The 19614-nt window shown below is 58.6% G+C and overlaps 2 protein-coding genes across 6 annotated transcripts in view; one reads left to right on the top strand and one right to left on the bottom strand.

Moving 5' to 3' along the window:
- Positions 1-2205, top strand: part of ACTN4 (actinin alpha 4) — an 83050-nt gene extending 80845 nt beyond the window's left edge. For 2 of the 5 annotated variants that reach the window (XM_012510367.2, XM_030822218.1), the window contains 3 exons: positions 68-133; positions 730-888; positions 977-2199. In XM_012510367.2, coding sequence (XP_012365821.2) covers positions 68-133; positions 730-888; positions 977-1135 — 384 coding nt within the window. In that variant the 3' untranslated portion in view covers positions 1136-2199. Of the gene's footprint in view, positions 1-67; positions 134-729; positions 889-976 lie in introns of all 5 variants that reach the window. The other 3 variants (XM_003252652.4, XM_030822217.1, XM_003252651.4) reach the window with 3 other exon arrangements.
- On the bottom strand, positions 2084-17382 carry CAPN12 (calpain 12). Its single transcript, XM_030822219.1, has 21 exons — positions 16837-17382; positions 16301-16370; positions 15706-15824; positions 15050-15183; positions 13317-13485; positions 11848-11922; positions 11691-11776; positions 11546-11620; positions 10746-10909; positions 10428-10660; positions 9331-9342; positions 8931-9139; positions 7584-7626; positions 7452-7511; positions 6862-6919; positions 6368-6438; positions 6194-6256; positions 5756-5834; positions 2780-2896; positions 2637-2695; positions 2084-2552 (listed from the first exon to the last, which is right to left on the bottom strand). The coding sequence occupies exons 1-21, from the start codon at positions 17071-17073 to the stop codon at positions 2526-2528; spliced, it is 2160 nt and encodes a 719-aa protein (XP_030678079.1). The 5' UTR covers positions 17074-17382; the 3' UTR covers positions 2084-2525.
- Positions 17383-19614: the final 2232 nt, after the last annotated feature.

Genomic DNA, 19614 nt, shown 5'->3' with positions numbered 1-19614 from the left:
CATGGGGCGGCCCCTCTTGCCTACTCTGGGCGCGGCCTCCTCTGCTATGCCTGCGTCCTCGGAGCAGAAGCAGACAGGCAGCATGGACTCCGATGACTTCAGGGCTCTGCTTATCTCCACAGGATACAGCCTGGTATGCAGCTCTGTCTCCCCAGCCACCCGCTCCTCCTCCTCCTCCTCCCCCGACCTCTCCCCCTCACCGCCTCCAGAGCTTCCTCGTCCTCGGGGACACTCCTCCGCCCGAGCAGCGCAGCCGTGCCTGCCTCTTCCTCTGCTGCACCTGCCGGGGTGGGGTCCCTCCGATGACTTCCCAAGCCCCCCTTCTTCCCTAGAAGTCTCCAGAGAGAGGGGGCAGCTCTCCCACTCTCTCCCCTTTTTCTTTCTCTTTCTCTCTCTCTTTCTTCCCCATCCTCCAGAGCTAACTCGTGAGCCTGGGCTGAGGGCAGTAGACCCCAGTTCCCTGCTGTCGGAGACCACGGGAGGGGAGGGTGCAGAGAGGCCCTGCTTCCCAGCCTGGGGCACTAGGGGCTTGGAGGCCTGGGGCAGCCAGAGCAGTGGCAGGCTCTGCCCAGGGCCAAGGCTGCTGGAGCAGGTGGGGAACAGGGCGCACGCACACGTGGGTTGGGCCCTACTCTCTTGGCTGTTTCCCTGGAGACCCCATCAGTGTGGGCCTGGGTGCCCCTGCCCCACTAAATGTCGGGTGTCCCCCGCCCCACCCCCTCCTTGCAGGGTGAGGCCGAGTTCAACCGAATCATGAGCCTGGTCGACCCCAACCATAGCGGCCTTGTGACCTTCCAAGCCTTCATTGACTTCATGTCGCGGGAGACCACCGACACGGACACGGCCGACCAGGTCATCGCTTCCTTCAAGGTCCTGGCAGGGGACAAGGTGAGCGAGACCCCTACGAGGTGCATGGGGGCTGAGGGGGCCAGTGTGTGGGTGGGGATGGCTCAGAGTCCCATCCTGCCTGCCCCAGAACTTCATCACAGCTGAGGAGCTGCGGAGAGAGCTGCCCCCCGACCAGGCTGAGTACTGCATCGCCCGCATGGCGCCATACCAGGGTCCTGACGCCGTACCCGGCGCCCTCGACTACAAGTCCTTCTCCACGGCCCTGTATGGCGAGAGCGACCTGTGAGGCCCCAGAGAGACCCGACCCAACACCCCCTACGGCCTCCAGGAGGGGCCGGGGCAGCCCCATAGTCCCGTTCCTCCACTCTGTATCTATGCAAAGCACTCTCTGCAGTCCTCCAGGGTGGGTGGGTGGGCAGGGAGGGGCTGGGGCAGGCTCTCTCCTCTCTGTGGATTGGCCAGGAGGTTCCCCCGACCAGGTTGGGGAGACTTGGGGCCAGTGCTTCTGGTCTGGTAAATATGTATGATGTATTGTGCTTTTTTAACCAAGGAGGGGCCAGTGGATTCCCACAGCACAACCGGTCCCTTCCATGCCCTGGGGATGCCTCACCACACCCAGGTCTCTTCAAGGCCTCCCCCATCCAGGCCAAAGCCCCATGTGCCTTGTCCAGGAACCGCCTGGGCCATGCGAGGGGCCAGCAGAGGGCGCCACCTGACGGCTGGGTACCCACCCAGCCCCTCTCCCCTCCCTGCTCCAGACTCACTTGCCATTGCCAGGAGATGGGGGCCCCAACGAGCACCCCCGCTTTCACAGCAGAGCTGAGTTGGCAGACCAGGTCCCCCTGAGCCCTACTCCATCCCACCAACCCCGGCCTTGCTTTGTCTGGCCTCACGTGTCTCAGATTTTCTAAGAACCAAAAAAAAAAAAAAAGGAAAAAAAACACAAAACAACAAAAACAAACAAAAAAAAAAACAAAAAAACTATAAAAAATTAAAAACTTTCAGAGAATTACTATTTACTTTATTAACTTACGGATTTATTATATAAATATATATTCACCTAGCAACGTATCCCTGCCGTCTCTCCTGCTCTCATAATGAAGACATAGCCGATTCTCTGCCCGGGCCCCTTGCTGATGCTCCTCTGGGTCTGCGTCGGGCATGGGTCTCTGGGGACCCTCCAGAGGTGGAGGTGGGCTGCTGGCCTGGCTGCCTGGTGGTTGATAGTTTTGCTCCCCCTACCCTTTTTTTTTTTTTTTTTTTTTTTTGAGTTTATTCTGATTTTTTTTTCTCGGTTTCTGGATAAACCACCCTCTGGGGACAGGACAATAAAACATGTAATATTTTTAAGAAGGATTCCTGCAGTGTCATCTTTTTTTCTCTCTCCCGTGTCTGTCCTCCACCTCCTAAGAGAGCCAGGGCAGAGCTAGCACTGTCTTAAACTGTCAACATGGACTAGCTCGTGTCATCTGCTCAAGAGGGGCTGTCGCTGTTCTTGTTTCTGAGTGAGGAGTACACAGGCCAGAGTGGTCGCCCGGCCATGAGCAGTGAGGGCCAGAGACCAGCCCCAGGCAGGTGGATGCCAGAGAGAGCAGCACCCGTGCCAGGCAAGGCCTAGGGAGGGGGTCTTGCTCAGCAACCCTGCCCCGAGCAGCAGGTGCGCCTGTCCTGAGATCCTAGGAGAAGGTGGCCACCTCCATCCACTAAGGAAGAGAAGGAAGACAGTGGCTTGAGGCAGGGAGCTCCTGGGACAGCCTGAGCCGCCCTGTCCCTCCCACCTGGCTTACCTGTCTGTGGGTCAGGCAGATGACCCCCTCACCCCCATCCAGGTGCTGGCTGCAGTGGCCTGTGCAGAGAGGGGCAGGGTGAGTGCCCACCAGTCCCTGTACCCCTTCCCCCCATGCCCCACCGTGCCAGGGGTGGTACTCACAGAAGATGCAGGTAAGCTGGGCCACACAGGACACAAACCGCTCGAAGTCCACACGCAGACGGCTATCCCGGTAGCGGCTGGTGAGGGCCTGGGTCAGCTGGTTGTTCAGGTGGAAGCCTAGGGTGAGGCTGCTTCTGAGCCCAGCAGCTCAGGGAACCCACCTTGGCATTGCATCCCCATCCCACCTCCTCAGGGAGGACACGGATGCCACAGGGTGTCACACTCCAACTCTGCCCCATCCCAGCAGGGTGAGCAGGGGCTGATCCCTTCAATCCTCTGAGCCTGTTTCCTCATCCATCAAACGGGCACTAAGACAGCTCCGACCCATAGGGTGTGAAGACAGAGCGCTCAGGACAGCGTCTGACACGTGACTCAATGTGTGGGTACTGTTACTCCTTAAATCCTGTGGGGCTTTCTCCTTGCCAGTGGGCACTGGAGGATATTTCTGTGCAGCAAAAAATACCGTCAATCCCATATGGAGTCAGTTTCTTTACAGTCTACCTCAGAGGCGATTTCTAAAGCTGAGAAACCATGTCTGCTGTGGAGTCTCATTGGAGGCTTCTAACAACCCAAAACAATGGGTTCTTGACCCCTTCTGAGATGCAAGGTCATGCCTGATGACCTCCTTTGGGCCAAACCCAGTTCTGAGGACCGCTTCATGGGCTTCTGCTGCTTCCAAAGCCCATCTTCACCTCCACTCTGTGTGTTCATTCTCTTCACAAATATCTACCAAGTAAGTGCCATTCCATGCTGTGCCCAGTGCCAGGTGCTGTTTAACAGGAGGTCAGGTGGCCTGCAGCCTCTTCCTGCCCGTGTGACCTGCCCCAGGTCACTCTCCCTCTGGCATTCATCTGCCCTTGGGCATAGGGGTAGAGGCTGCCGTGCCCAGGGCTATGGGGAAACCCAGCCAGATGGGGTGGAAGGACCCGAGAAGGAGCTGGAGCCCCTCAGCTGCCCCTGCAGGAGTTCTCGTTTGAGAAATTCTCAAGGGCACTTTATCAGTTTCCTTCTTCCTGGAATAACTCCTGGCATGTAACAGGCACTCAGTGGTGCCAGATGCGTGAACACAAGCCTGCCACCTGCCCCCTGCTGTGAGTCCTTGCTCCCTCACCTCCACTCCTGTCTATCTCCAGCCCAGCCTCTTCCTCTCTGCCCCACGTCTCCCAATCCTTGGCTGTCTCTGACCCCATTTCCCCCCCCTTTGACTTGGGCTGTTTTTTTTTGTTGTTGTTGTTTTTGAGACATAGTCTTGCTCTGTTGCCCAGGCTGGAGTACAATGGCATGATCTTGGCTCACTGCAACCTCTGCCTCCCGGGTTCAAGAGATTCTCCTGTCTCAGCCTCCCAAGTAGCTGGGATTACAGGCATGCACCACCACACCCGACTAATTTTCATAGTTTTAGTAGAGATGGGGGTTTTGCCATGTTGGCCAGGCTGGTCTCGAACTCCTGACCTCAGGTGATCCACCTGCCTCAGCCTCCCGAAGTGCTGAGATTACAGGCATGAGCCACGGTGGCCGGCCCTTTTTTTTTTTTTTAAATAGAGATGAGGTCTCACTATGTTGCTGAGGCTGGTCTTGGACTCCTGGGCTCAAGCAGATGACTCCCTTGCCCCCATCCAGGTACTGGCTGCAGTGACCTGTGCAGAGGGGCAGGGTGAGTGCGATCCTCTCAAGTAGCTGGGGCTATAGGTGAGCGCCACCACACCTGGCTTTTTTATTTTTTGTAGAGAAGGGGTCTCGCCCTGTTGCCCAGGCTGGTCTTGAACTCCTAGGCTCAAGCAATCTGCCTGCCTCAGCCTCCCAAAGTGCTGGCATTACAGGCGTGAGCCACCACGCCCGGCTGGCTCTTTTCTTCCACATCCTTGGACACTTGACCACTTTCTCTGGGTCTCACACTCACAGCCACACCCAAACCCTCTCCCTCTGGCTCTCAGACTCCCCGTCAGTCACCCCAGCCCCCATCTCCCTGTGGCTCCCTCTATGTGTGGTGGCAGACAGGCCCGGAGTGGGGTTGGGGATCTGGGAACTCCAAGTTCTGACCGCAGCCCACTCTCCAAATCCCCTCCACATGAGGGTCACCGTCCTGTACTGTCTCATCTGCCTTGGAGCCCATGGAAAGCCTTTCTGGCTCCATTTCTTGGTTAGGATGTTGTGCTGGGCTTGTTCCAGCTCATCAAGAGGAACTCAGCCTAGTAGCAGAGGCCATTGGCCGGCTGTCTTTGGGGCTTTTGGTAATGAAAGCTGCGTTCTCCGATCACTAAGTGCTATGCCCTGCAGTGCGTGGACGACTCCTCACCACCCTGTGTACTGGCTTTTTTTTTTTTTTTTGAGAGGCAGGCTCTTGCTCTGTCGCCCAGGCACAGTCACGGCTCACTGCAGCCTCAGCCTCCCGGGCTCAAGCCATCCTTAAGCCTCAGCCTCCCGGGCTCAAGCCATCCTTAAGCCTCAGCCTCCCGGGCTCAAGCCATCCTTAAGCCTCAGCCTCCTGAGTAGCTGGGACCATAGGTGTGAGCCACTACACCAGGCCCTGGCCATTTTAGAGGAAAACAGAGGCTCAAAGAGATGAAGTCAAGTGCCCAGGGCCCCTCCTGGAGTCAGTAGAGTGAGGATTCCAACCCCGGTGCACCAGAATCCAGAACATTCTACCATGCTGCCCTAGGGGCCAGAGCCTCTCAGACACCAGCTCCTAAATATTCCCCTTCCTAGAGGGGCCTCTCCTCTCTCCCCCAGCACCCTACCAGGCACATCCCCCTTTCATGTCCTCCCCATCCCACACACACCCCTTGCCCTCCTTCTTCCTTATTTGGCCTCTTTCAGGGTCACCCAACCCCTGCCAGGGACTGGCAACAAGCTAAGGTGTGGGCTTGTGGATGGCCGCGGTGCAGACGGCCACAGCTGAGCAAGGGGGACTTGGAAACGATGGGATGGGAGAGAACAGGTCCTGTCCCCACGACCACCCCAGGACCCTGTCCACACCTGCTGCATTCAGCGCCAGCCTCAGCTCGTAGGAGTTCATGGTTCCAGAGGCGTCCTCATCAAACTTGTCGAATATGGCCTGGGCAGGAAGGATGAGTCAGGGCTACCCCCCAGGCCCTGAAGAGGGCTGCCAATGGGGCCTCCCAGGCAAGACAGCCTGGTGCCCATCCCAACTCCCTCTTCTGGTGTGGACCCCCAGCAAGCAGCCTAACCACTTTGAACTTCTGTTTCCCAATCTGTAAAATCGGAATTAAGGGCAATGACCCAGAGGACAAGCTGAGGCTGGGTGGGGGCAGGGATATCCCAGCCCGATCTCTCCAAGCCAGCATAGTCCAATACCCCCTTGTTCCCTAGGGCCCTGATAGCCCACAGGGTGCCTATGTCTCTGTTAGTAAAGGTTTCTCTCTTTCTGGGAAGAGGCCCAGTCTCCCACCTCACCTGCCACTCCACGAGGTAGCCCCAGAGCTGCTGGAAGTGGTGTAAGGCCAGGCTTTGCCCATGCTGTGTTGGGGGTGGGGGGTATCTGGTTAAGGTCAATCTCTCCAGAAGGGGAGAGACCCCAGCGTCCCCTTCCCCACTCCCTCCCTCACCCAGGCACTGCCCCCCATGTACCCCGAAACACTGCAGCAGCTGCTCACAGGTCCTGAGCCCGATCTCTCTGGGGGTGCGGGTGTGGGCCCTGGCTACAGGAAAAACAAAATCAAACCACAGCGCTTCCTGCATTCTGGCCACCACTTTAAGGGCTGTGTGGATATGACTCCCTTAAGCAGGTGATGTTGTCAGTCCCATATTCTAGAAGCCGAGGCACAGGGAGCCAGTGACTGCTGCGCCTAGCAGAGCTGGGATTCAAATCCAGGCAGGGAGTGCCCAGTCTGTGCTCAAGGCAGCCTTGCCTTTCAGCGGAAGGGGAGCTTGCGAGCAGCCGTGGCCCAGGTCACGGGGTCCACACAAGATCCCCTACAGGGAGATGCTGCCAGGCTGAGCCCTGGCTTCCTGAGCCCAACTCCCAGCAGCACGGTGGGTTCATAGACATAGGGTAGCACTGGCTCTGGTTGCAGGACCCCTGGCTAAGACCCCTCCTCCTGCCCCCATCCCAGCCAACTCACCAGGCTCCAGGGCAATGCTTAGTAAGGCCTGGAGCTGAGAGGCATTGAGTTCTTCCTCCTAGTCCAGGAAAAAGGGCTTGTGAGGCCATTTACTCATCCAGCTGCTCTGGGCCAAGCCCTGTGCTAGGGACACGGCAGGGGCTGACAGATCCACAGAGCCTCAGAGCCCTAGCTCCAGGAGTGGGGGAGACAGACCTGTCCCCACGGGGCCAGGGCTGTGACGGGGGAAGCACTGGGCTGTGACAGCTGGTGGGAGGCCAGCAGACCGGCCTGGGGGAGGGTCAGGGAGAGCTTCCAGGGCTGGGCACCTTGAGGCCTGAGCTTCCAGGGCTGGGCACCTTAGATGAGGCCTGAGCCTGGCAGGAAGTGTCAGGAGGGAGAGGGTGGTCCTGGGAGAGGGTATGGACTGAGCCCAAGACCCTGAGGCAGGGAGGAGCTGTGAGCATTTCAAGAAAAGATCATGAGATTTAAGCCCAGAGGGAGGAAAAAGCAAGCAAAATGAGACACCTGAGATGCTGGGGGTGGAGGAAGGGGGGTCCCCAAGGGGAGGCCGCAGCGGGATGCTCCCTCAGCCCAATTCCCCTCCTCACCTCTCCAGCCAGCTCCTGAAACAGCTGCTCCAACCCCAGCTCCAGGGGCAAGTAGGGGCCCTGCAGCATAGGGGAAGTTTAGTGCTGGCCAAGACCCCCACCCCATCCCGCCCCTCGCGGAACAGTCCCCACCTGGAGAGCCTGCAGGTCTGCGCTGATCACGTCGTCGATCTCCCTGCAAATTACAGATGGGAAGTTGGGAGGGGGCTGTTTGCCCCAGCTGGGGCTGTGTGGGACGGGGTCTCAGGTGAGGAGTCGCGTGGGGACTCAGGTGAGGAGTCGCGTGGGGACTCAGGTGAGGAGTCGCGTGGGGACTCAGGTGAGGAATCGCGTGAGGAATCGCGTGAGGAGTCGCGTGGGGTCTCAGGTGAGGAATCGCGTGGGGTCTCAGGTGAGGAATCGCGTGGGGTCTCAGGTGAGGAATCGCGTGGGGTCTCAGGTGAGGAATCGCGTGGGGTCTCAGGTGAGGAATCGCGTGGGGTCTCAGGTGAGGAATCGCGTGGGGTCTCAGGTGAGGAATCGCGTGGGGTCTCAGGTGAGGAATCGCGTGGGGTCTCAGGTGAGGAATCGCGTGAGGAATCGCGTGAGGAATCGCGTGAGGAATCGCGTGAGGAATCGCGTGAGGAATCGCGTGAGGAATCGCGTGAGGAATCGCGTGGGGTCTCAGGTGAGGAATCGCGTGAGGAATCGCGTGAGGAATCGCGTGGGGTCTCAGGTGAGGAATCGCGTGAGGAATCGCGTGAGGAATCGCGTGGGGTCTCGCGTGAGGAATCGCGTGGGGTCTCGCGTGAGGAATCGCGTGGGGCCTCAGGTGAGGAATCGCGTGGGGCCTCAGGTGAGGAATCGCGTGGGGGTCTCGCGTGAGGAATCGCGTGGGGGTCTCGCGTGAGGAATCGCGTGGGGGTCTCGCGTGAGGAATCGCGTGGGGGTCTCGCGTGAGGAATCGCGTGGGGGTCTCGCGTGAGGAATCGCGTGAGGAATCGCGTGGGGTCTCAGGTGAGGAATCGCGTGGGGTCTCAGGTGAGGAATCGCGTGGGGTCTCAGGTGAGGAATCGCGTGGGGTCTCAGGTGAGGAATCGCGTGGGGTCTCAGGTGAGGAATCGCGTGAGGAATCGCGTGAGGAATCGCGTGAGGAATCGCGTGAGGAATCGCGTGGGGTCTCAGGTGAGGAATCGCGTGAGGAATCGCGTGAGGAATCGCGTGAGGAATCGCGTGAGGAATCGCGTGAGGAATCGCGTGAGGAATCGCGTGGGGTCTCAGGTGGGGAATCGCGTGGGGAATCGCGTGGGGAATCGCGTGGGGAATCGCGTGGGGAATCGCGTGGGGAATCGCGTGGGGACCGTGGAGCCCTGGCCTCATTCTCGCCGGGCGGGGGTTCTGGGGGCGGGTCAGGTCTCGGGGTCTCGGGGTCTCGGGGTCTCGGGGTCTCGGGGTCTGTCTAGGCAGGGATGGAGTCAGATTTGGGTGCCCGGGGCTCACACGGCCGTGTGGCGGCGCTCGGAGAAGACACGCAGAGTGAAGTCGGCCTCATCGCCGGCGTGGGCGGCGCTAGGCACCACCAGGTAGTGGCCAGGGCGCAGACGGCAGCGGCGGCTCACGTCGCGGCGGGCGCTGAGGGGCGAGCGGTCGGCGCGCAGCAGCCGGGGCAGAAGCGCGCGGCTGCGCGGGGAGTCCCAGAGGCCCAGCAGCTGGGGACCGGGCGGCGTGACCACGGACCAGGCTCACCCCCGGCCATTCAGCCCCGCATCTTCCAGCCCGCCCCGTCCACCCTGCCCAACCCCCGTCCACGCCTCCCCTGCCCCTGGACCCCAGCTCTGCCCCCCATCCTCAGCACAGGCTGACCAAGCCCCAGGGCCGGTTGACCCTATCCCAGACTCACCTCCTCTGGAATCTGAAAGAAGCAAGAGCAAGGAGCGTCGGGGCAGGGGAGCGGGGGGGCGTCGGGGCAGGGGAGCGGGGGGGGGGCGTCGGGGGGGGGGGGGGGGGGCAGGGGAGCGGGGGGGCGTCGGGGCAGGGGAGCGGGGGGCGTCGGGGCAGGGGAGCGGGGGGCGTCGGGGCAGGGGAGCGGGGGGCGTCGGGGCAGGGGAGCGGGGGGCGTCGGGGCAGGGGAGCGGGGGGCGTCGGGGCAGGGGAGCGGGGGGCGTCGGGCAGGGGAGCGGGGGCGTCGGGGCAGGGGGGGGGCGTCGGGGCAGGGAGGGGGGCGTCGGGGCAGGGAGCGGGGGGCGTCGGGGCAGGGGAGCGGGGGCGTCGGGGCAGGGGAGCGGGGGGCGTCGGGGCAGGGGAGCGGGGGGCGTCGGGGCAGGGGAGCGGGGGGCGTCGGGGCAGGGGAGCGGGGGGCGTCGGGGCAGGGGAGCGGGGGGCGTCGGGGCAGGGGAGCGGGGGGCGTCGGGGCAGGGGAGCGGGGGGCGTCGGGGCAGGGGAGCGGGGGGCGTCGGGGCAGGGGAGAAGTGGCCACCGCTCAGAGTCCCCTCCCTGCCTCTCCTCACCTCTCTGCCCTCTCCCTCCTTCTTCGTCCTATTAGACCCTTATTGAACCTTTGCCCCGCAGTCCCCGACCCAGGCCCTCGCCGACCCCTCCCCAACCCTTCCTTCCCCATCTGCGCTCTCAGCGCCTTCTCCGTCTCCTTGGTTCCCCCTCTGGCCCTTCTAACCCCCAGCCTCTCTCTGTCCTTAACCTCGGCCCGTCAGTCTGTCCCTGAGCCTCTCCCTCTCATTCCCTTAGCTCCCTCTTCCCTCTGAGACCTGGCCCCCAGCCCTACTCGCCCCCTACTCCCCTCCCGCGCCGTCCCCTCTTGGCCCCGGCTCCTCCACACCTCCCCATCCCCCTCAGTCCCCCCGCCAGCACTCCCCTCCTCCCCCTTGGCCCCGCCCTCCACACCTCCCCTCTTACCACGCCCCTCCATGCCTCCCCTGCTCCTTGGCCCCGCCCTTCCACCCTCCGGGTTCCCTCAAGCCCCAGCTCTGCCCAGGACCTCACCTGGAATACATGGAAGCCCACGGTGAGGTAAGTGAGGCCCTTGGCTCTCAGGCGCCGCCGGTTGCGCTGGATGAGGGACAGAACGACCGTGCACTTGGGCGTGCGGCCCCCCCGCGCTGGGCCCCACGCTCCTGCAGCCCCCCAGCCCCCCCAGGGCCCTTCCTCATCCTCGTCCTCCTCCTCGTCGGGCTCCAGCAGCGTTAAACGGAACTGAGGATTGGTCCAGAAGGTTTCTAAGGGTGGAGGAAGAAAGGGGGTTTCCCAGCGGGCCACAGCACCCCCCACCCCGGCAACCTTTCAGGGCCCCTCAGGCCTCACCAGCATTAGGCTGGCTCCCTCCAGAGTTGAAGCCGCGCACCCAGCGGCCTTGGAAGGTGTGGACGTGCCAGCCGCCCCCCTCCGGGCTGGGGCCCAGCACCTCCGGGCTCAGCGAGCAGATCTGCACCGTGTCGAAATGGAGGAGGAAGTCCCGCAGCTCCATCCTGCACGGTGGCCCAGTCAGACCCTGCCCGGCCCCACCTTGAGGGGGTCCCAAGATCCCAGAAATGACTCCCAGGTCCCAAAGCCCCTCACATTTCTTAAATATTGCCAAATACCCTTCAGGCTCCAGAAATGACCCCCAAATGGCTGGGCCTCTAGCTCCCCCAAATTCCTCCAAGTCCTCAGACATGCCCCACAAATCGCCAAGATTCACAAGCTGCCCCCAAATATCGTTAAATTGCCACCAACCCCCAAATAGCAAGACCCTCAGACTCTGAATTACCAACAAGTATCCTTCAGCCCCTCAACATTGCCAAATCTCAAGAAATGCCCCAAATATCACCAAGCCTTCCTCCACTGCCCTAAATACTGCCCATCCCTTTCAACCCTCCACAGATAACTATGCCTTCAAATTCCCCTAATATTACTACTTTTTTAAACCCACTCCAATCAGAGGCTCTCTAATATTACTACCAATTCTTCCTTGATTTCCCAAAATAGAACCTGGCCCCAAAATTACCACCGATGTACACAGTTTCTCCCCATTAGGACCCATCCTTCAATTGGGGCTCGCCCTCCCTGAACCCCTTGGCACAGAGACCCTCCCAGAGGCAGAGCTGGGACCCTGACGAACTCACCAGAACTCGCCATCCTCCTTTCTCACCAGCAGGGCATGGCGGCACTCGGTGGGGAGTGTGTCCCAGCGTGGGCAGCTGGAGAGACTGCGGTGTGAGGGGCGGGCAGGTGGGGTCCAGCCCCACACCCACCCCAGACCCATCCCACCTGTCACTCCAGGCCCCGGTCCACTCCACACGGCCCCATGGGTTCCGCAGCCGCAGCAGCCGCACCTTGGTGAAGCCCAGGAACACCTGGGGCAGCATCGTCAATGGCGGTGATGCCTGGACATGGCCTGCCACCCCACCCATGGGAGGACACTTACCTTGTATGTGCCCGTGATGGAATATGCATGCCCCTTTACCAGGCCTTCTTCTGTGCGGTACTCACCCCGGTCACTCTGGGCAGGGGATGGGATGGTGAGGCCGAGGTAGGGGACAGGAGGGCACCTGCTCCTCCCTGCCCCCAACCTCCTGCCACCAAGGCAGGAGCCAACCAGAGCACTGAACTGAATGGCACGCAGCTCAGAGACCATGTCAGGGTTAGTGACTGAAGGCGAGAGAGAAAGGGAGAGGAAGGGAGATGGAGGTACAGGCTCACGCCTGTAATCCCAGCACTTAGGGAGGTCAAGGTGGAAGGACTGCTTGAGGCCAGGAGTCCAAGACCAGCCTGGGCAACATAGCAAGACCCCAAGTCTACAAAACATTTAAAAATTCAACAGGCATGGTGGTGCACACCAATGGTCCCAGCTACTCCAGAGGCTGAGGCAGGAGGATCCCTTGAGCCCAGAGGTCAAGGCTCTATCGAGCTATGATGACACTACGGTACTCTGGCCTGGCTGATAGAGTGAGATGAGATCCTGCCTCCAAAAACAAAAACAAACAAACAAAATAGATGGAAAGAGGGCCTAGTGTGGTGGCTCGCACCTATAATCCCAGCACTTTGGGAGGCCGAGGCGGGCAGATCACGAGGTCAGGAGATTGAGACCATCCTGGCTAACACGGTGAAACCCCATCTCTACTAAAAATACAAAAAATTAGCTGGGCGTGGTGGTGGGCGCCTGTAGTCCCAGCTACTCGGGAGGCTGACACAGGAGAATTGCTTGAACTCGGGTGACAGAGGTTACAGTGAGCCAAGATCATGCCACTGCACTCCAGCCCGGGTGACAGAGCAAGATTCCATCTCAAAAAATAGATGGAAAGAGGAGACAGACAGAGACATAGAGACAAAGAAAGATACAGAAGAGACACGAAAGAAAAAGAGAAGCAGTAACTCAGTAGAGGATTTAAGTGAATGAATGAGTGAAGGAGTTAGACCAACTCAGTGAATGAATGAGTGTGTCATGGAGTCACAGATGAACACATGACTTAAGCTAAGCCCACGAGAATCAATCCTGGGACTTTTACTGAAATTATCAGAAAGAGGCACTTTTTTTTTTTTTTTTTTTTTTTTTTTAATAACCCCTGGGGTGGTAGGAGATACCTGCAGCTATGGGGTATCTTTTATGCCCATGAGGGGAGAGCCTGGCTGAGAGTGACACTAATGCAGAATGAGAAATAAACATACCCTCATGCTGGATCCAGATGCAACACCCTCAGCATCTGGATCCAGCTGTGCCTGAAGCTCCTGATTCATGAGAGCAAATGAATTTATTTTTGACTAGTTAGATTTATGAGTGAGCCTAAGCCAGTAACAGAAGCAGAGAAGAACAGAGGAAGCACTCCACCCACGCCACCACACCCGACTGTACTCTGGTCCTGGTGGGGGTTCCCCATGCGAGTCCAGGTCTCTTACCAGGGCAGTGGCGCCCACGAGGGACTCCTTGGCCAGGGCATGGCGCAGGGCAGAGAAGAGCCCCATGCTGTTTTGTCTCAGATAGAGCACCTCTCCCACGCCGCCTGTGAAATCCACAAAAGCCTCATTCATGTGGCCGCCCCGCATCACCTCATAGGAGCCATGGAGCCTGTGGGGGGCAGATCTGGGGTGAGGGTTGAGGCAAGTACAAGCATCTCAGGCACCCCTGCCCTGGGATCTGCAGGGACCTCTATCTCAGGGTGTGGAATCCCCAGGGGGAAATTCCACAAGTTTTGAGACTTTTTTCAGGGTCTCACTCTGTGGCCCAGGCTGGAGTGCACTGGCATGATCTCATCTCACTGTAGCCTCAAACTCCCAGGTTCGAGCAATCCTCCTCCCACACCTCAGCCTCCCGAGGAGCTGGGCCCACAGGTGCACACTGCCACACCCAGCTAAAACAATTTCAGACTCTTGGCGGGGCATGGTGGCTCACGCCTGTAATCCCAGCACTTTGGGAAGCCGAGACAAGTGGATCACCTGAGGTCAGGAGTTTGAGACCAGCCTGGCCAACACAGTGAAACCCCATCTCTACTAAAAATACAAAAATTAGCCAGATGTGGTGGTGCATGCCTGTAACCCTAGCTACTCGGGAGGCTGAGACGGAAGAATCGCTTGAACTCGGGAGGTGAAGGTTGCAGTGAGCCAAGATCGTGCCATTGCACTCCAGCCTGGGCAACAAGAGCGAAACTCCACCTTAAAAAAAAAAAAAAAAAAAAATTCAGACTCTTGACGGGGAAACTGTGGCACACATAGAAGCCCTTGGAGATTGGGCCTGTGGTCCTTGGGGTGACCAGGACTTCAGTTTGGCAGGGGGCATGGGAGAGCTGTGTTAGAATTCTGACAGTCCTGGTGTTGTGTCTGAAACCTTGAGCCTCTGGTAGATGTCCGCTTAGGGGGTCATCCGTATGGGGGCTTGTCAGGAATTTCAGAGCCTCAGAATGGGGAAAAGGCAAAGATTTGAGGGTCCCAGGATGACACCCAATATTTTGGGGGTGCTTTAGATTTCTCAATGGACCAGGAGAGACAATTTAAGATTACAGCTCACCCAAGGGGATAAATCCCAGATTTGGCAAATCCAGGGCCTGATATATGAGATTTCAGGATCCTTAAGAATTATGGGTGACTGGGGGTCTCCAAGAATGTTTTGTGTGAAATATTGATGGAGAGAGGGGTTTAAGATTTGCAGGTACAGTTGAGAACGGTGGCTCATGCCTGTAATCCCAGTACTTTGGGAGGCCGAGGAAGGTGGATCACCTGAGATCAGGAGTTGGAGACCAGCCTAACATGATGAAACCCCATCTCTACTAAAAATACAAAAATTAGCCAGGCATGGTGGTATGCACCTGTAATCCCAGCTATTTGGGAGGCTGAGACAGGAGAATCGCTGGAACCTGGGAGGCAGAGGTTGCAGTGAGCCAAGATTGCGCTACTGCGCTCCAGCCTGGGTGACAGAGTGAGTGAAACTCCGTCTCAAAAGAAAAAGAAAAAAAAAAAAAGACTGAAGTTGCTCAGGTGATGTTGTGATATGAGGGTTCTGTGGGTTGTCACTTGGTTTGGGATTCTTGGTGGGGTGTTTGGAGGATTGCAGAGCTTAGGGGACTGTGGGTCCCCCTGTGGCTTGATGCCTGCTGCGGGGACTTGGGGCTGCAGCTGGTTGGAACTGGGGTCCTCACTTGGCGTAGGCCTTCTCCAGGAGTGGGGCCCAGAACTCGTGCCGCTGTTCCGAGTGCACGAACATCAGCTTCCCCTCGCGCACGGGCAGCCTGTCATCCACCACCACGTCCATCCAGCGGCCAAACTGCCAGAGCTGGCGGGAGAAGATGCAGGGCCAGACTCGGCTTCCAACCCCCAACCCTGCTTGGGCCCTGCCTCTGGGCCCTGACTCTGCTGTGCCAGTCCCAGAGTCAGGAATTACAGCCCCAAATCAGTGCTAACTATGAAATCCATATCGCCGGCCGGGTGTGGTGGCTCACACCTGTAATCCCAGCACTTTGGGAGACCGAGGCGGGCAGATCACGAGGTCAGGAGTTCGAGACCAGCCTGGCTAAGATGGTGAAACACCGTCTCTACTAAAAACACAAAAAAATTAGCTGGGCATGATGGCGGGTGCCTGTAATCCCAGCTACTCAGGGGGCTGAGGCAGAGAATTGCTTGAACCCAGCGGCGGGGCAAAGGTTGCAGTGAGCCGAGATTGTGCCACTGCACTCCAGCCTGGGTGACAGAGCGAGATTCCATCTCAAAAAAAAAAAAAAAAAAAAAAAAAGAAAAATCCATATCACCAAGTCACCATGGGGGAAACTGAGGCATGGGCAGAGGAACTGAGCTGTACCTGGAAGTGGAAGACGCCTGCGTAGCCATGCTGGAAATCCTGTCCAGGAGGGACCACCCGGCGCAGGAGCCGGGGATACAGAGTAAGGGAGGCAGCGGCTGCAAGGAACCAGCAGTTACCTGGGAGGAGAGGCCAGGATTAGGTGAGGATGGAAGGAGGGAGGCCTGGCACGGTGGCTCACGCCTCTAATCCCAGCACTTTGGGAGGCCAAGGCAGGAAGATCACTTGAGCCTAGGAGTTCAAGACCAGCCTGGCCAACATGGCAAGACTCCACTACAAGAAAATTTAAAAATTAGCTGGGCATGGTGGCATGCACCTGTAGTCCCAGCTACTTGGGAGGCTGAGGCAGGAAGATTGCTTGAGTCCAGGAGGTTAAGGCTGCAGTGAGCTATGACGGTGCCACTGTATTCCAGAATGGGTGACATTCTGGAATAGAATGAAAAGAAAGAAAGAAGGAGGGAGAGAGACGCATAGGGAGAGAGGAGACTGAGGAAGGACCCAGGGGCCGGGAGTGGGGGGACCAAGGGATGGAGCTGTCAGGATCCCAGCTGAAACTGGCTGGATCTGAGGACTCAAGGTGGGTTCAGGGTCTCACCCAGGCTCCCCTGACACACGTCTGTGCGGCTCATATCTTCACAGATGAACTTCGGCTCAGCACAGAACTCCTGTGGGTGGTGGGGGATTCCAGGCCTCAGCCCGAGAAAGCAAGGAAAGGTCACATCCAGAGGAGTGAGGGCCTCCAAGCCCATGAAAGGCCTGGAAGCCTGTGGGCAGGAACATGGCTTCCCTGGGTCTCCAGAAGCTGTGCTGAGCCAGTCCCATGGTAGCCACCTCCTCCCTCAGACCTGGGAGTCCAGGCCCCAGCCCCTCCTCCCTCAGACCCAGAAGTCCAGGTCCCCAGCCCCTCCTCCCTCAGACCAGGGAGTCCAGGCCCCCAGCCCCTCCTCCCTGAGACCCAGGAGTCCATCCCTCCAGCCCCCCTCCTCCCTCAGACCCAGTCCATGCCTCCAGCCACTCCTCCCTCAGACCAGGGAGTCCAGGCCCCCAGCCCTCCTCCCTCAGACCCAGGAGTCCATGCCTCCAGCGCCTCCTCCCTCAGACCCCAGAGCCCAGACCCCAGCCACACTTTACATGGGGCCTCATCCATTTCACGCCTTTGGCCTTCTCCGAGTCCGGCCCCAGCTGATCATAGCCAAGGGCATCAGGGCCAGCAGGGAAGTAAGGGTCACGGAACAGGATCCCTGAATCCAGGCAGGCTGCCTGGATTGCCTCATAGCTCTGGCCCCGAAAGAGCTGCAGGCCCCCGGCTCCGACCCCAGCCTCCTCATCCACAAGCTGGATGGTGACCCTCCCACTGCTGGACGCCATCTGGACACTGGCCTCACAAGCCGGCACCAGGCCCTTTAACCTCCTGAGTCACGGGGGCGGGGCCTCTCCTCCATCGGAGCCCCAGTGGGGGTCTTTAGGCAATGAGGAGCCTTCCCTCGTTAATATTAATTGATGGTTTGGGGTGCTGGGGAGCAGGGACGCCTCTTCAGTGGTTTTCTCCCCAGGGCGTGGGGCCTTCAGTTGTGGCCAAGGTAGCAGCTTAATGGGCTTGGCCAGCAGCAGAAAAGAAGGCGGACAGAGCTGAGGGAGGACCGGCTGCCGCTGTCAGAACACCAAGAAGGAGGTCAGCGTGGGGGTGAGCTTCTGCCTACTTATGCCTGTGGGGCTGAGGAAGGAGGCGGGTTTACCTCAGTGTCTCTATCTCTCAGACTGCCTCTCTCCCCCTCCCTCTGACAGTTTCTCTCTCCCCGCCTTCATGTTTCTTCTCCATCAGTATCTGGAGTGCAGTGGCACAATCTCAGCTCACTGCAACCTCCACCTTCTAGGTTCAAGTGATTCTCCTGCCTCAGCCTCCTGAGTAGCTGGGATTACAGGCTCGTGTCACCATGCTGGGCTAATTTCTGTATTTTTTGGTAGAGAAGGGATTTTACCATGTTGACCAGGCTGGTCTTGAACTCCTGGCCTCAAGTAATCCACCCACCTTGGCCTCCCAAAGTGCTGGGATTATAGACGTGAGCCACTGTGCCCGGTCAGGTTTTGTTAATTTAAAAAAATTTTTTAAAAGTAGAGACAGAGGGGTGGTGGGGGGTGGTCCCATATGTTCCCCAGGCTGGTCTTGAACTGCTGGCCTCAAGTGATCCTCCTGCTTCAGCCTCCCAGAGAGCTGGGATTACAGATGTGAGCTACCGCGCCTGGCCCTTTCTTGTTTTTTGTTTCTGGCAATATTTGTGTCTCTGTATTTCCCCATCTCCACCCCTCTCCCCTTCCTTTTTTTTTTTTTTTGTAGAGATGGGGTGGGGAATCTCACTTTGTTGCCCAGACTGGTCTCGAACTCCTGGGCTCAAGTGATCCTCCCCGCTTGGCCTCCCAAAGTGTTGGGATTACAGGCATGAGCCACCACACCCGGCCCCTCTCTGTGTCTCTTTCAGCGTGTCTGTTCCTCTCTGTACCTGTCAGACCCAGGAGTCCAGGCCCCCAGCCCCTCCTCCCTCAGACCCTGTCAGTGTGCCTTGTGTCTGCCTCCCTGTCTCTTCCTCTCCATCCTTTTCTCTGTCCCTGTAACCCACATGTGGCTCCTCCATCATCCACCGAGGGACCCTGAGTTCCCCTCCGCTCACGCCCGTTAAGCCCTCAGGATGCGCCTCCTCCCTCCCTGACAAGGTAGACTCAGCTTGCTTGCCCAGCGAGGCTGACCCTGGAGGGACGGCCCTGTACCTCTCCTGTGCTGGGAGCCATGTGGTGACCATGATGCCCTGCCCTGGCCCACGCCACTCAGGGTCTGGGTGGAGCAGTATTTCCCCCAAAGGACTCTGGAGCCATTGGAGGAAATGGGAGAAACAGGTACGGAGACGCCAGAACCTCAGCAGTGCTGGTCCCAGCAGACCTTCCACCCTCGTTGAGGGTGTCTGCTGCCCTCCCAGAGCCTTGTCACTCAGGGAGTGCCTGATTGACACTCCCTGATGTCCATGCCACTCAGATGTCCCTCAAGCCTTCTGGCCTCCTTCCCTCCAAGTAGACCCACAGATATTGTCCAAGCTGCCCACGTACACGGCTACCAAAAGTGGGTTACAAAACAGGCTTTCTGGCTGGGCGTGGTGGCTCATGCCTATAATCCCAGCACTTTGGGAGGCCGAGGCGGGCGGATCACCTGAGGTCGGGAGTTCAAGACCAGCCAGGCCAATATAGTGAAACTCCGTCTCTACTAAAATACAAAAGTTAGCCGGGCATAGTCGCAGGCACCTGTAATCCCAGCTACTCAGAAGGCTGAGGCAGGAGAACCGCTTGAATCTGGGAGGCGGAGGTTGCAGTGAGCCGAGATTGTGCCACTGCACTCCAGCCTGGGCAACAGGGCAAGACTCCATCTCAAAAAACCCCCCAAAACAGGGCTGGGCGTGGTGGCTCATGCCCGTAATCCCAGCACTTTGGGAGGCTGAGGTGGGCAGAACACTTGAGGCCAGGAGTTCAAGACCAGCCTGGCCAACATGGTGAAACACCATCTCTATTAAAAATACAAAAATTAGGCTGGACACGGTGGTTTACTACGCCTGTAATCCCAGCACTTTGGGAGGCCAAGGCGGGTGGGTCAGGAGTTCCAGACCAGCCTGGTCAACATGTTGAAACCCCATCTCTACTAAAAAATACAAAAAAATTAGCCGGGTGTGGTGGCACGCACCTGTAATCCCAGCTACTCAGGAGGCTGAGGTAGGAGAATCGCTTGAACCTGAGAGGTGGAGGTTGCAGTGAGCCAAGACTGCACCACTGCACTCCAGCCTTGGCAACAGAGCGAAACTCCATCTCAAAAAAAAAAAAAAAAAAAAAGGCCGTGCACGGTGGCTCAAGCCTGTAAACCCAGCACTTTGG

Source organism: Nomascus leucogenys, chromosome 11, assembly GCF_006542625.1.
Source record: "Nomascus leucogenys isolate Asia chromosome 11, Asia_NLE_v1, whole genome shotgun sequence".
NCBI lineage: Eukaryota > Metazoa > Chordata > Mammalia > Primates > Hylobatidae > Nomascus > Nomascus leucogenys.
This window is presented reverse-complemented; position numbering and strand designations above follow the sequence as displayed.